We start from the raw sequence: 17,188 nt of genomic DNA, 5'->3' as shown, positions 1-17,188 counted from the left end.
TAATATATTTATGGAAAAGTTATTTTATTAAAAATTAAAGCAAGCAAAGAACAAGTCATCATGTTTTCAACTATAGGACAATGTTGAACTTAAATGATTCCTAATATATTAAATAAAAGAAAAATTGATATGTATAAACAGAGACATAAAAACACAAATGTCATTTATAGACACATAAAAGCATTCTTTAGTTATTATAATGCTGTGGTTTTTAAAACAGGGAGCTCCAAAACAAGCCTTTTTGAACAATTCTGTTCATCAGACTCCTGGGTAAATGAATTTCTACTGTACACACTGACAGATGCATGGTTAGAACCTAGACCTCTTGCCCTCCACTCCTATGTTCTTCCAGTTACTTGTCTTGCTCAACTTCCTTGCATGCCAAAAACTATTGTATCCCCTTCCTACGATTTTTACCCTCTAAAATTTTATAAAGCACTTCCTAGAAGGATATAGAAAAAGAACAGAGAAGTTGAAGGAAAATCAAGAAAATAAAGATATGTGATAATTTCAGAGAAGGGAATAGCAAATATTATTGAATAATACAAAGCTGTTAAGCAAAAACTGTTGGGCAGATAACCAGAAGTCCCTAATAATTTAAGAGGGTGCTTTCAACTAGTGTAATGGTGAGGGCAGAGGCTGGCGGGCTGAATTGACAAATGAATGATAATTTAGAAAATAAGGGCAATATTTGAGAATGGGAAAAAGACAATAGCTTTAAGGGGAAACAAGCTAAAATGTTTCTCATCTTATCGAACTATCTAGAAAAAATGATAGAGAAAAAATTTAAGGTAAGAAACAGGAAATCCAAGAGTATTAGCTTGAATCAGTTGAAATTTCAGATACTCAACTATTTTGACCTTAAAAACTGCAATTCTGTATGGTTTAAACTAATGTACACAATTGATTTCAAGAAAGAAGAAGATAAGGTTATCTTCTAAGGAGGTAGAAGCAAAGAACAGGTGCCTAAGAGTGAAGTAGGTAAAGTAATAAGAAATCGACTACACTTGCACACGAATGTTCACTGCAGCACCGTTTACAACAGCAAAGACTTGGAACCAACCCAAATGCCCATCAATGATAGGCTGGACAGGGAAAATGTGGCATATATACGCCATGGAATACTATGCAGCCATAAAAGATGATGAGTTAGTGTCCTTTGTAGGGACATGGATGAACCTGGAAACCATCATTCTCAGCAAACTGACACAAGAGCAGAAAATCAAACACTGCATGTTCTCACTCACAGGCAGGTGTTGAACAATGAGAACACATGGACACAGGGAGGGGAGCATCACACACTGGGGTCTGTGGGGGGAACTAGGGGAGGGAAAGTGTGGGGTGGGGAGTTGGGGAGGGATAACATGGGGAAAAATGCCAAATACAGATGATGGGAAGAAGGCAGCAAACCACTTTGCCATGTATATACCTATGCAAAAATCTTGCATGTTCTTCACATGTACTCCAAAACCTAAAATGCAATAATACACACACACACACATACACACACACACACACACACACACACACACACATAAAAGAAATCTACTAGAAACGAATGAAAGAATTTTAGAGTTATGAAGTTGAATAATAGGAATAATATACCTGGCAAGGTTACACTATTTTTCTAAAAGGATCTTGTTATTTTTACATTTGCATTTCACTTTGAAATTTAGCTTTTTTCTGCAATAGGACTGCTGAACACAAACACTGCAACATTTCTTCAAGGCAGGCACTCTCACTTAATATGGTACAAACGTAAATCCACAGTGAAGCTGTTGTCTTTATATTTTGTTTTGTTTTTGCTGGTAAAGGCACTTAAGAGTCTAATATAAAGTTGCCATTAATAATTCCAGACCTACTGTTATTCCACAGCCTAATTTCTCATATTTCCAATCCCATGTCACCAAATGCCTACAGAAAAATCACAACATGACCGGGCACAGTGGCTCATGCCTATAATCCCAGCACTTTGGGATGCTAAGGTAGGTGGATCACCTGAGTTCAAGAGTTCAAGACTAGCCTGGGCAAACATGGTGAAACTCCATCTCTTCCAGAAACACACACAAGCAAAATTAGCTAGGTGAGGTGGCAAGTGCCTGTAGTCCCGGCTACTTGGGAAGCTGAGGCACGAGAATCACTTCGGCCCAGGAGGCGGAGGTTGCAGTGAGCTGATTGCACCACTGCACTCCAGCCTGGGTGACAGAGTGAGACCCTGTTTCAAAAATAAGTAAATAAAAATAGAATAACCATGATATGTCTAAAACAGAACTCCTGCCCTCTGAACAGTTCTCTACCCTACTTCCCTACTGCTGTGACCTCTCTTTTTCTAGTCACCTGGGCTAGAAACCTTATGCATGAGTTACCGAGTACTAGCAATCTTTCTCTGAAAAGGCTCTTCTAGCTTTCTGTTCCCATCTCTTTCCACTCTAGTCCAGCCTCTAATCAGCTCCTGCTTGTATTACAAAAGTCTCAAAACGGGTCTTGTGGTGTCCATTCCAACTGACACATCACTACTAATGTCAGCATCCAAAATGCCAATCCCCAAATACCACTCTCATAACTTTTCACTGTGAAATTCAGTTTTATCTATAAGGATCCTAGCTAATTTAGCAAAGCAAATATTTCACCACTCCCTAAAGCTTACATGTCATGGGATGTTGACCACTGTGATCACTTTAGATGCAGACACAAAAAGAAAAAGAATAGAATAGAGGAGGAAAGAGAATGGAAACAAACACAAAGATCAGGAGAAAGTCACTGTGGCAAATTCAGGTACAAGATACCCATGGCTGCAGAAAAGCCCTAGTGGTAGAGACAGAGGAAAGGGCAGATTTCAGTGATAATTAAGAGGAAATCTGGTGATTGAGAAGATGCAGGAGGCGGGCTGTAAGGAAGAGAAATGAGTCTATTCTGACTCTCAGCTCTCTGGACTAGGTGGCTGGATAGACTATAATTCAATTAACCAAAATAAAAAATCATTTGAAAATCTGTCTCATATTAGCAAGGCTCTCTTGCATGAGGTGGAAATAACTATTTAAGAAAACTGAGCGTCAGCAACTTAAAAAAGAGCTTTTGCCATCACCAGATTTGAATTAATAAGAGACAGAAAGATAAGCAGTATGGACTTTTAAAGCCAAAGCTAGCATGGGGCCTAGCAAAGAGCAGCCACTTGATAAATGTTTACTGAAGTAGCTCAAAGCTGCCAGCAGCTGACTCGATGTATGGATAAGTATGGATAATCACAATAGGAAAGAAAAAATAAAGGTTACCTTAGAAGTATATGGAGAATCTAAGTGTAAGTAGTGCCCAATAATATATTAGTGATGAAAATATTTTTAACACTGAAAACAGAGCAAAGAGAGGAAGATGGTCCATTTTCTTAAATCTTGCTGTCACATACTTTGTTTTTATAGTTACATTTTTTTAAATTAAAAGTTAAGCTTTGTTCACACACAGAAAATAAATACATAAAATACATACACAAATTCTGTATACCTCCTTGTAAAAGGCAAAGCCCAATTCCATTTCTCTTCAGTATAGGCTGGGCTTTGTGACTCACTTTTAACCAACAGAATATGGCAGAAGTGACAATGTGTGACAAGGTCATAAAAGGCATCACCACTTCCTCCCTGCTCTCTCTCTCTCTCTGATCTCTTACTATGGCGGAAGCTGCCATGTTGTGAGGACATTCACGCAGTTCATCAATGAAGAGGTTCATGTGCCAAGGAACTCAGGCCTCCTGCCAATAACCAGCACTAATTTGCCAGACATATTTGTGAGCTACCTTGGAGGCAAATCCTCCAGCCCCAGTCGAGCCTTCAGATGATTACGGCCTGGCTAATATCTTGACTGAACTTCATGTGAGACCTTGAGTCAGAATCATCTAGCTAAGACATTCCTGGATTCCTGCCCCATAGCAATTATGTGAGTTAATACATGTTTATTGTTTTAAGCCACTATGTTATGAAGTAATTTGTTACACAGTCATAGATAACAGTCACACAAAGCTCATTCCTAATTCTGTGTCACCACTCATGCCATTTTCCCCAAAGGTTTCCTTTCATTATCCATCCCAACCCTCCCTCTCCATCCTTCAGAATCTAACTTAAGTTCTATCTCTTTGGGGAGGCACTTTTTTGTGAAAGCATCTCAACTTTCATTTCTCTGGCTTCTTCTGATGCTTGACCACATCATTCATTTAGTCATTTAGTCATACATTCCTCTGTCCTATTCCTCCTAAAGATGAAGATGTCATACAATTTTTAAAAACTGCATTAAGCACACTATGATTAAGGTACTCAATAAATATTTACTGATAAAATTAGCAAATCTCACACACACGTACACACATACCCTGAAAGTATAATCTGAGTAAGGAGTATAAAGTAGTGGTTAACAATATAGAGAAGCTACTTTACCTCACATCTGCATACTTAGTAGCTGCTGTCCCTAAATTATTTAAAATATCTCTGTAATCCTTAGTTTCTTCAGTGTTTTAAAATGAGAATTCTAACAGTATCTCAGAGTAATAACAAGGTTAAAGAAAATAATACACGCAAACCTCTTAACAAAGTACCTAGCATAGAACATTCAACAAATGTTAGCTATTATTGTTCTTATAATTAATCACAAATCACAAAATAGGTGCTGAAATTCTGGGTCCCTATGAGTCTCTAGATGCTATCTAGAGATCACATCCAAATTAAGTAGCAATCTAAATTGAGACAAAATTCTACAAACAAAAAGAGAACTCAGATCTTCTTTTTAAATAGCTTTGAATTTTTAAAAAATCCACTCGTAGGTCAATAGAACTCCAGCCTGAATCAATTGTAGGAGTGCAGCCCTAATTCTTTCTCCTCTCTGTCCTATTAAGATATTACCTTCAAAGCTTTTTGTGGGAACACTTAATTGCTTGCATTCCTTAACATGCAGCCACCAAAGTAGTTTCCAGATTCACTTTTGACCTTTATAATTCTGAGAAGGCATATGAGGCAAACTTTCTCGACATATAAATGTAGACAATCTCTGGACTGATAAAGCTATAGATATGTGAATACGCTATACAAAGGAAATCCATTTTGCACATCAATTAAAATAGAATCCAATTGAACAATTCAATCCAACAGAACAAATCAATCCAAAAGAATTTTGTTATGGCATATATCCAAACAAGAAAAAACCCCTCTAATGCTATTCAGTCTGAATTACATGAGTTTCATGAACTCAGAACATCTCTAAGTTCGTATTTTACAATTTGATCATATTTAAACATTAAAGTTTCCTATTAAAAAGGATTTAAGAAATCTGTTAAGGAAAAACTAGAACGATTTTAAATCATCAACCTATACAAAGCATGCATGCTTTTTCAATATGTTCCATGTCCTCTGCAATAAAAATACCCACTTAATTCAAATTCTTTTCTCTTTTCCCCACCAATACACCTTGAAAACTTTAGTTTTTCAAACAGCCAATATACATTCCATTCTTTACCCAACCCTACATACATTACAACTTGAAATAGAAACAAAGATGGGGAAATTAGCTTGTTTATTCCACCTTAGTGTCAAACAAAACTACAAATAATATTCAGTGCACGTGCTAGTTACCTTAGAACTGCCAATCATGCTTGTTTTGAAACCCTTCGATTTTCAGAGCTGTCAATCCTGTGTGTTATGATAGAGAGCCAGCATAGAGATAATGCTTTAAAAGATACAATCCTCATTAACACATTAATAAATGAACTTTACTTGCAAAACTATACTTGAGAACTTTACAAAAATGTTTACAACTCTTGAAAAAATCACAACTAAAATACAACTTAATGAAATGAAAAGATTTGGAGAATTTAGCTCTTTAGCCAAAGCAAGAGCATAGTTTAACCACAGGGATTTATATACATATATATAATATTATATTATAAAAAGAGAAATGTTCCTGACTAACACTAATTACAAGTATTATGACCTTGAATGGAAATAAGAGAATAAAACTGATCTAAATCTCGGTATTTCAATTTTTGTTTTTAAAGCAGGCAATAATACCAATAGAACACATTCCCCTTTCCACCTCCCCAATACAACCCAACTCACTATCTACCTGTCATTCATGTCCAAAATGAAACATTATTCAAAATTTTTCTATCCCACAAACCACAACTATTCAGACACCAAGACCTATCTCTACCTCCTAAATTGCTAAACATCTCTCCTTTCCCCACCCTCAGATTTAATTCACATTCTCATCATTTCTTTTCAGCAGCTTCCTTACTAACCTCCCTAACTCACATCCTTCTTCTGAAATATACTCCACACCTCTGTCAGAAGGATCTCACTGAAACACAAATTTGATCCACGTTACTTGTTACAGTATTTTAATGATTCTTTGCCACCATCAGAATAAAGCCCCAATTTTTTAGGACAATATGTAAGTTCCTTGAATATCTGGCTCCTGGCATCTCCCCACTCTGCCATCACTCCTCCTAAACTTAAGCCAACTAAACCACTTGAATTCCCAGAAGAGGCAGGCTCTCTCTCATTTAAGACTTGCACAAGTGCTGCTCCCTCACCCAGAAACACTCTCATTTTCTGCACTTAGTATCTCTTACCTATCCTTTACAACACAGTTCTACTGTTAGTTCCTCTGGGAAGCCTTCTCTGACACAAGCAGATTAAACCACTGATACCTTCTCCATTCCTGTAGAATACAATAAATAGAACTTATATGATGTTATATTTACTGGTTTACTTCTCTATCCTCCTGACTGGATCAACTCCCTGGAAGCAGTGATTGTCATTAACCTGTAAGTCGCTAGTCTTAAATACATAGATAGCACATAATAGATGCTCATTAAAGGTTTGCTGCCTCAATGAAAAATCATATCATACCCAGTTTATTTCAAAATAAAATTAATAAAATCAGCAGCTTATTTCTTGAGATTGATAAAATGTTCTACCAGTGTATTCCAAGGCATCCAAACTAATTAATGCTATAAAGCAATTCTTTGGGCTTAACAAGAGTTTTAAGGAATTTAGTCATTTATTTACAAATTCACTATAAGAACTGGTACCATCTCAAACAGCATTTGAGATCAAATAATCCCACCTTATTTTTCCTAATGCCCCTACTGGAGGTGAAGGTGTTAAGGTCTCAACCATGATAAATGCTCATGTCCAAAACACTCGACACCTTGATTGGTTCAACAAACACTGTTCTGATATGTGACAATCCCTATCAAGGGCATCAGTGAACGGGCAGTCAACACAGGCAAAACTCCAACCCAGTTACACTTCACTTATCAGAAAGTTAGCTATCTGGTGACATCAAGTACCTACACAGTCCAGTGAGATCTAAACAGAAGGAGTTTAGAAGCTGTCAGACCATGTTGAAATCCATACACTAAAGTACCCATACTTTACTTACAGAAGAGGCTGCTAGGTCCTTATTCAAACCCTACTTGTTCTTATTTTAAGCACAACAAATTTGATGACTGATCTCCCAAGTATAGGCATACTGGAAGAGGAAAATTAAGAGGTCTGAGAAAGCTATAAAAAGCAGATAAGGGCATAACAGCAGTAAAGGAGAGAGAACACAAAACTACAGAACTGGGGGATTATATTGTTATGAAGCAGTAATTCTGTATATTTTTACTATAATACAATATAGAAATTAATGTTTATAATTATGACCCTGGGTCATCAAAAACAAAAAAAGGTTCAACTACTTCAGGTCTAACAAGGTTCAAAGGAAGTATATAATACATTTTATTAAAAGAACCAATAAACAATGAAAAATTAAGTATATTTGGTATAAATAGCCAATTTTCTATGACTTATGCAACAAACTTTTTTGAAATATATCATTCCCAAATACCATGAGGCATGCTGGCATTAATAAGGTCCTGTGACTGACTAGAGGTCTTGCCATAATTATGACACAGATCCATCACAAAACAAAGCCTAGACCTTTGTTTAAGCTTATTGGGGGTTGCTAGTTATAAGCTTATTGGGGGTTGCACTATTCAAACACACCATACTATTTCTTAATCTGTTCGATCTGCTGTAACAAAACACCATACATGAGGGTATCTTATAAACAGCAGAAATTTCTTTCTCACAGTTCTAGATGCTGGAAGTCCAGGATCAAGGCACAAGGAGATTTAGTGTCATGAAGACCTGGTCCTGGTCCATAGATTAACTAGCCAATTCACTAATCCCATTCACAAGGGCAGAATCCTCATGACCTAAGTACCTCCCAATAGCCCAACCTCCTAGCTACATCACACTGGTGATGATGTTCCAATAAATTAATTCTGGGGGGACACATTCAGACCAGGGCAACAACGGACACCATAACCAAAGATATCATAGACCACCTACCACTTTTTAACAGACCTCCACAGAGCTTCACTATCACACTGCCTTCAGGGTCCCTGACATGAAACTGCTTCATATTTAAGACTGTTTTAGGAAGCCTTTATGACGCTTGAGTTACTCTAGACTGTATGATCTACAGTGCAGCACAGCAGGGTGAAAAGAAAATTTGGATACACACAGCCCTAGGTTTGAATCCCTGCTTTGTTAATTACTAGTTGCATGACTGCAGCACATTATTTATGCCCAGAGACTGATTTTCTTCATTTGGGAAAGGGGGATAATATCTACTTTCTATGTTTGTTGTGAAGAATTAATGAGACAATATACATAAAATGCCAGTGTAGGTTTTAAAAAAGCTGTTATGATTATCAGAAGGAAATCAGATGGAATATAGAGAGGAAACAAGTTTGTGAAATTGTGTGCTGCATTAATATGACAGAAGAAAAAATGTCTAAAAGCAAGGGTATACAGGTTCCCATTATGGGAAAAGTGCTCTGTATTTTTAAATCACACTATAAGCCCTCTGACTCATAGAATGGTTCATGGAAAATTAGATTAAAGTGAAGACTCATTAAAAAAAGTACACATGTACACAGCAAAAATATTAAAGCAGATTAATGCAAATATTCCAATATGGATCAAGGGGGAGGGGGCGGTTCTTTCTCAGTAGGGGGTCCACTCACTGAAGTGCTGCTCTTCCTTACATAACAATAACCAGACTGCAGGTCTGTGACTGCCAAGGCCAGTCATGTGAAAGCAGAACAAGAACAGAAAGACAACTGGAAATCAACACCTTTCACGTTTTTATAATTTTTATTTCAATCTACAGTTTTCTTGCACAATCTAATTCAACAGCAATTTCTTAAAAACAAAAAACTCTCTCCTTTCTGATTGAAGCAGCAGAAACGGGGGAATCAAGACAAAAAACCAAAGTTTTCCTTTATGGAGTCTTTCTAAAACATTAAAGTTACCATTTATAAGAACAAAAATGCTTACTGTACTCAAATTTTATTAATTTGTGCAATATTCAAGTAAATTTCTTGATATAAACACGTTTTGAAATGAACACAACTAGGCCCGGTGCGGTGGCTCATGCCTGTCATCCCAGCACTTTGGGAGGCCGAGGCAGGTGGATCACTTGAGGCCAGAAGTTCGAGACCAGCCGGCCAACATGGCAAAACGCTGTCTCCACTAAAAATACAAAAATTAGCCAAGCGTGGTGGCACACGTCTGTAATCCCAGCTACTCAGGAGGCCTAGGCACAAGGCTTACTTGAACCTGGGAGGCAGAAGTTGCAGAGAGCCAAAATCATGCCACTGCACTCCAGCGTGGGCAACAGAGCAAGACTCTGTCTCAAAAAAAAAAAAAAAAAGAAAAAAGAAAAAGAAACTACAGCTAAGCTTTGCTAAACATATACCTCAACTGGAAGGAACAAAAGTGCCCAGGTATAATATAGGACTACTAATTTCTTATGTTCCATGTGGTGTTGGTATCAGTCAGCGAGCTTTACAAAAGAAAAAGATGATGTCAATTGATTTGACAAATCAGTTAATTAAATGATAACTTCCAAAGAAGTTAATGCCATTCTGCGTCATTCTGATTTGTCAAATGTGATTTCTGACTTCAAGTCATAAGCTCATTTAAAAGAAAAATATAATAATTACAACTTTTGAGCCTGGTATTGTAAGGTCACATGCATACCTCAAAATCTCTAAATATACTTAGGTCTATTTTGCAACCTACTCTAAGTAGATCAAATTACTATTGTTCATGCTTAAGTACTCTAGCTTAGATTCTCAATGTTACTATTAAGGTCATGTCTTTCTAGAATTAGTTTATTTCTTTCCAAGTGTTTTTCAAACTTTTCTTATTTGCAGTAGAAATACTCACCACACACATTAAACAAAATTGTCCTAGAGCTCTAATACATAAAACAGATAAATGTAGGGCTGCTTTGAAAGTAGGGCCCGACTGCCCCTTTATCCTATATAAGCAATATCAGATGCTTTTCTGCAAAACTCTAGAGCTTTCTGGAACAAACACTAAAAACTGTTCCTTTAAGCTATAATTAAAAAATGAACATTAAAACAAAAGCTATAGAACTTAATAAAAGGCTATTACTTAGCTAATTAGAATATCATTAACCAAAATATTTTCTGATCCCTATTAGTTGCTATAATTCTGAAATACTCAACTTACTTATTAAAAGAAATAAAAAAACACCTGGCTAAACTGGATATTTCAATTAGTTATTTTTCACTGTATTTAATTTTAAACTGTCCTAAAGTGGAATTACTCAACTACACAAAAGTCTGAATGAAGAGAAGAAAACAGTTCTCTGAAAAGATAAAAAAAAGGAAGGCTGATGAATGATGAACGATTATGTAAATATTTATCTTACTTATAATGACTTAAAACGTACCAAAGCAGGAAGCTCTGCCATTATGGAGATTCAGCTTCTTAGAATTTGCTCAGTCAGAGGCCGGACATCATGGCGGTAGAGAACATGTGTCCAGCCCAATAAGCTGTTCTGCCTAGTCATATAATCTAAACGTATAGCTACGAAAAGGGGAAGACCAGAAACAACTGAGCTGGATCTCATTACTTCCTTGTACAGTGACAACAGGCAAACGTTTGAATATAGGAGGTTCCCACCCACAAATTTTATTTTAGATACAAATAGGAGTAATAAGTAACAAAACAGTAGTTATGCTGGCCTGACAATTCTCAACAATATTTTCAAAGCATAAGTGACAAATCACTGTAAGAAACCTAGAGAAGGGTTTTGGAAAGAACTAGGCATTTCTACATGTATAAACAAAGATCTAATAAATATTCTGTGAAGAGTATAAACCTTCATTTCATGATAGATTAAAAACTGGAGAACGTAAAATTTGCTACGTGAAAAAGTTTTTCTCCAAAAAACAATGTATATAGATAAAGAGCTGGAGTAATCTACATAGCCATAAGGTTATGTAATAGGATATGCAGGTAGAGAAAACAAATACCCCAACTATTGATGTTAAACCTTGGCTGAAGATTGGGCACAGTTAGAAATAACATTACCAGTCTGTAGGACCAGAGAGGAAGCCGAAGAGAGAGGGCTTCAGAGAGAGATAAAGCCTTGACTCTTATCTTTTTTTCTTTTTAAAGGCACTTTGATGGCATGTCAGGCTTATAGCACTAGAAGTCAAAGGCCTTTTTTGACTACTGTTATCTTCCACTCACCAGCACTGTCACCATACTATCCCTTTTTACTTAGATAATTACCAATATTTTAAATTGATTCATGTGCTTGTTTACTATCTATGCCTCTTTCCCCCATCTGAATATGTATTTTGAGAGAGCACAGAACTAGTCTGCCGGGTTTACCAGTCTTGATAACAGTACTTGGCAAATTGAAGAGGTCTAGTAAGTATTTGTTGATTGAACGAGTGAATGAATGAAGGAACAAATGAACAAATCAACTCCTGTGGCACTTCGGCTCCTCCCCTCTTGATGATCTTCATTCATGAATGTATTTATTTTGTGACTGCTTTGGAAGTCTAAATGGGTATTTCTGGCGAGAGTAACTGGATACTAAGCAGGTGGTTTCATGGAAGCAGGAATTGAGAAATTACGACAGATAACTACAGAACAAAGAAATGTAGACATATAACTCATAGCTCTTCTAAGTACATTAAAAAAGACTCTAATTAATCTTGCAGGGATGGAATGCACACATTAAAAAAAAAAAGACTCTAATATAGTGACTGCTCCAAAGATAAGAGAATTTACTTGCAAAATTACTATGAGTCACCCCTTATCCCTCAAAAAGCTTTCATTAAATAGACTGCTTCATTGTGGGGAGAACAGACAGAGATGAAGCCTTCAAGCAAATAATTTATATAACAGGATGTGTGCATATGTGGTATTTCATTTTAAATAAAAAATTAAGATTTAATAAATGTTGCAGTAGATGCTAGTATTTAACCATTTAAAGCTATACTATAAATAAATTCAAATCAGACTATAGTAATCATTAGAAAACTAATGACAAATCTGATACTTAAAATCTGTGCCTTAGAACTAAACATGGTGGTGCATGCCCGTAAGTCCCTGCTACTAAGAAGGCTGAGGTGGGAGGACTGCTTGAGCCCAGGAGTTCAAGTCCAGGCTGGGCAATGTAATTCTAGATCTCTAAGGCACTCTGAATATTATGTTCAAGAATACAACATCATCACAAAAGTGATATTTTAAATTTTTAATTCAATGAGAAAAAAGAACAGTGCAGATAAAAGAATATCCACAAAGAAATAAATATCCATGAAAGAGATGTGATTAGCAAAATTCCATCCTCAAATATAAAAAAAGTATATGATTGGTATTTGTAATTTATAATAAACTTAACTGAGCAGTTAAATATTTGCTGAGAAGTATCTTAGCAGAGTTGTCATAAAATAGATCTTTCTATAAAGTCAAAACCTGATTCTCCGGTTGCGTGTTAGTCAACTTGTAAGAATAAGATAGGCACTGCAACTGGACAGCATCCATGGTGGCATCATCAATTGTAAGGAAGGGACTAAGGATTTCTTTGTGTAAAATAAAACAGTACTTTATTTTTAAATTATATGTTCTTCTACTAATGAAAAAATGATCTGCTATAGCTTCTGCTGACAGTACCCAAGAGCTGACGATGCCTCTCTTAAAGGGTAACTTTTGTATCACTTATCTTCATACTTGCCTCCTTCATAAACCCTCCTCAAAAGGAGTTCTTGAGGGATGTCATCATTAGGTCACAAGGATTTCAGTAATAACAATGCAATGAAAATAACAATAACAATAGTAGCATTTGTTTACCACATGCCCATCACTTTTCTAAATTTTTAGACACAATAACTAATTGAATTCCTTCAGTAGCTGTTTGCATAAAAGATACTGATTACAGTATTAAAATCTGGATTGACAGACACATCCTACTTAGAAATTTCTTTGGGTCTCCCTACTTTTGAATAAGCTTGTATGTTATTTGATATACCAATTCGAGGCATGCTTGAGCCATTTCTCTCATGCCAAGGAGCACAGTCTTCCAGTTGACACCTGATTTATACCACTCATCTTGTTAAAACACTGTTTAGCTTCTGGTTATCTATGGTAGAGGTGTGCTTCAGGTTATCTAAGGTAGAGACACTGCGTACACATCTTCCCGACTCTACATTCAGTGACATCATGTTGGTGACTTGAAATTGGCCATGCTGGAAGTATTTCACCCTACAGAAATTAGGGCTTTTTTTTTAATCAGCTGGTTGTTAAATATATTTACTCATATATCACTGATCTGAGGAAATGTGTATCCTGTTTAGTTTGTAGGGCCCTATTCAGATTCAGGTAGAACACGCTGATGTCCCCAAATTGGGCAAGACCAATTATCAACTGCATCTTTAGATATCCAGCTCTCAGGAGAGAGGTAACTGATTCACATAATTGCTCTCCTAGGTCTCGGGTAGACTTTGCCTTTCATTTCCACAATATGACCAATTTTTATATGCCAAAAACTTCTTAAATACTGTAATTCATCCCATCTAAAATATCATTGATTACTAGATTGACTATTGTTTTATATATGATTAAGAAAAAATAAAAAACACTGTCAGTTAATTTGATATACTGTTAACTCTAATGTGTATTCTGATATCAAAAATAATGAAAACTAAAAAATGCGCATTAGAAATTGATGGGGGGAAAATCACTTCTATCTTGTTTACTCCTGTTTTCCCATTTCAGAATCTTAGCTCAACTTCCTGACTCTTGATATTCCACTCCTGGCTCCCCCACCTTAGTGCTTTCTCCAGTACCTATTTATACTCATAAATATCTTGACCTACATAAACTACAAGAGAATGAAATCTATGTATTTGATAGAAAAAATAATCCTAAAAATAGATGCAAAATAATAAGAAAACAAAATGATAAAGAAAAGAATTTGGTGGAGGAAGAGAAGAGTGCATTGAGAAGCAGCAAGGAAAGGCTTCTCGGAGAAGTGGAAAGAGACTATGAAACAGAGAAGGGATAAAAAAGACAGCAAACCACCATGGCATGTATGTACCTATGCAATAATCCTGCAGGGTGCAGGACATGCACATGTACCCCAGAGCCCAAATACAATTAAAAAAAAAAAAAAAAAGTTCCAGGCAAAATGGACTGAGCCACATGCATTATTACAAAGTTGTTTTTAAGTTCCAAAAACTGCTCTCAGTGCTTTGAGAAGACATGAGTCTGGTCTAACATGACCAATGGGTATTTTTCAACCACTTCAGACTTTTCTTCTAACAGCATTATCAAGACAAATGAATACGTTTTCTCTCTTTTCAAAAATCACCTTACATTCAACAATACTTTTGAGCTATCTCAACTTTTATGAACACTCTTAAAGTTAGTAATGATTCTACTTACTCTCCATCCACTTCTGGTCTTCTACATACACAATGAAATTTTCCACCAAAATCTATGTAAAGATCATTCTCCACGATATGAAAGATCCGTCCAATGACCAGTTTATCCTTAGCAGGTCCCATCTGTGTAAGAGGAGAATGCCTCAGCATAGATGCGAAGGATTCCACATTTTTTGGAGAGCCCTAAATATGAAAAGAGATATTTATATATCTATAACTCATCATGAAGGTATAATAAAGCCTTAAAGAAATTTTCTTAAACTCAATTGTTGTAGCAATAATTTAAAAATGTATGTGGAATGCCAGTTATGCTCTTCAACTTCCTCTTCTATCTTTTCTTTCCTGAAGAGGCATCTATACTTGGTGGAGGATGACAGAGATGTGGTGGTCCAGAGTGAGGTCTCAAGAGCCCAGGCACGGTAAGGAGAGCAGAAGAGTATCTGTATATCAAGTCTCTGAGAATGGGGTGGGAGGTGGTTAGCAGTCAGAGTGTGAGCCTGTGAGGAGGGCATCCAAGCAGCAATTGACTTTATTCCTAGCACTGACCATCTGTAAAAAAAATGCCTTTGAAGTCAAATTTAGTGAAAATGACTATTCTTTTAATACAAATTTAAATATACATTAAGATAAAATGATTAAGAGCTTTTTATCACAATGATCAGTCTGAACATGGGTTCCTGATATATAATATTTTTAAACAACTTGAATTTGTTATACTTTTTTTTTCCTAAAATAAAAGTCCAAAAGAAAAATAGCTGTTTGTGCTGTTCACTTTCTAGGAAACTTTTTACATATTGAATTCACTTGAGGTATGACTAATTATTCTTTTTTTTTCCAAACACATTTTTTCCAAATCCATGAACACAGATTTGTGCCTTTTACTCATTTTTTATTTGCATATGGAGTGGTATGCGCAATTTGGTAGAAACTAAAGAAAGTGCTACATTTCTATTTGTGAAAGCAAATCACAGAAGAATATTAACAATTTGATATTATGACCTACATGCTGTATTTGGAATGAGTTTTATATTTGTTATTCAAGGGAGAACTGCTAAAAGTTCAATAGTAAAGCATGTTTACTTTTAAAACTACACAACTGTATTTGTGACTTAAATTTAATGCATGTAATAATTGAAAGATTACAAACTCAAATGCCAGGCCAGGTGACAGCTTGATAATCAGAATATGTGTCCATGTTTAAAAGGTACAGCCACTACTCAGCTCCAACTGCAGCTGCAATTCAAGTCCCCATGTTTTAATTTTTAATGTTTTAATTTTCCAAGAAAAGCCAGAAACCCACATATTAGTGTAAATTTTCCAATTTTTAAATACTTATATTCAGGGGGAAAAAGGTTTTCCTTTTTACAAACCTGGCAAAACACATCCAGGTGTTGAATTTAGCCCGTGAACCTCAAGTTTATGACCTCTGCCTCAGGAAAAAGAAAGTCAAGACATCTGGCTTATGCTAAGTCCCTTAGGTGCTACAGGGAGGGTATCACAATCAATTTATGTGGTGGACTGAAACACACTGGGAAAAAATCCTCAGCACAAAAAAGTCAATCTAAACTAAAGGCAAGTCAGTAGGCCTCGAGGCCAACTAGACCTGAAAGGGTAGCTAGGAATGTATGCCATAAGATATCACACTAGTTTTATAAATCCACAAAATATAACATTAAAGGTCCTTAAACAAGCACTTTGAAAAAATAGTTCTTTCTTGCAGAGCCAAAGATAAAACACATCCTACAGAGTTAACACAGACACAGCTGACTTGCCGTTTAGAGGCAGTGCAAAAGAGTAATTCTAAGTAAGACATTCTTGACAAGAGCAGCTACTATGATTGATGGGAGCCACTACTCCATCCATAGCAGCTGCCACCAAAGCAGCTGAAAACAGCAGTGCTCAAGAGGAGCAAACAGTATCAACCTGGGGGTCTCTTGCTTGCAACCACGGCAGGTCCTGCCCACTTTCCCTATGATCTGCTTTCCCATTACTCCACTTCTGTGGTTGCTATCTACCAGGGTTCCTGACTGTTTCTTCTTCTTCTTCTTCTTTTTTTTTTTTTTGCTTTGGCTGACTTTCAATTGAAGCCATAGACCAATTAAAACTAGATGACAGGGGCCAGGCACAGTGACTAACGCCTATAATCCCAGCACTTTGGGAGGCTGAGGTGGGTGGATCACTTGAGGTCAGGAGTTCAAGACCAACCTGGCCAACATGGTGAAACCCCATCTCTACTAAAATATAAAAATTAGTCGGGCATGATGGCGTGTGCCTGTAATCCCAGTGACTCAGGAAGCTAAGGCAGGAGAATCTCTTGAGCCCAGGGTGCGGAGGTTGCGGTGAACGAGATCATTGCACTGCACTCTAGCCTGGGCAACAGAG

At 36.5% G+C, this 17,188-nt stretch overlaps 1 protein-coding gene across 2 annotated transcripts in view; it reads right to left on the bottom strand.

Moving 5' to 3' along the window:
• Positions 1 to 17,188, bottom strand: part of TPD52 (tumor protein D52) — a 241,043-nt gene that overhangs the window by 72,835 nt on the left and 151,020 nt on the right. For both annotated transcript variants that reach the window (XM_017521869.2, XM_017521870.2), the window contains exon 2: positions 14,808 to 14,989. In XM_017521869.2, the coding sequence (XP_017377358.1) occupies positions 14,808 to 14,989 (182 nt within the window). The remainder of the gene's footprint in view (positions 1 to 14,807; positions 14,990 to 17,188) is intronic.

The sequence above is a fragment of the Cebus imitator genome, unplaced genomic scaffold, assembly GCF_001604975.1.
Source record: "Cebus imitator isolate Cc_AM_T3 unplaced genomic scaffold, Cebus_imitator-1.0 Scaffold22, whole genome shotgun sequence".
Lineage (NCBI taxonomy): Eukaryota > Metazoa > Chordata > Mammalia > Primates > Cebidae > Cebus > Cebus imitator.
This window is presented reverse-complemented; position numbering and strand designations above follow the sequence as displayed.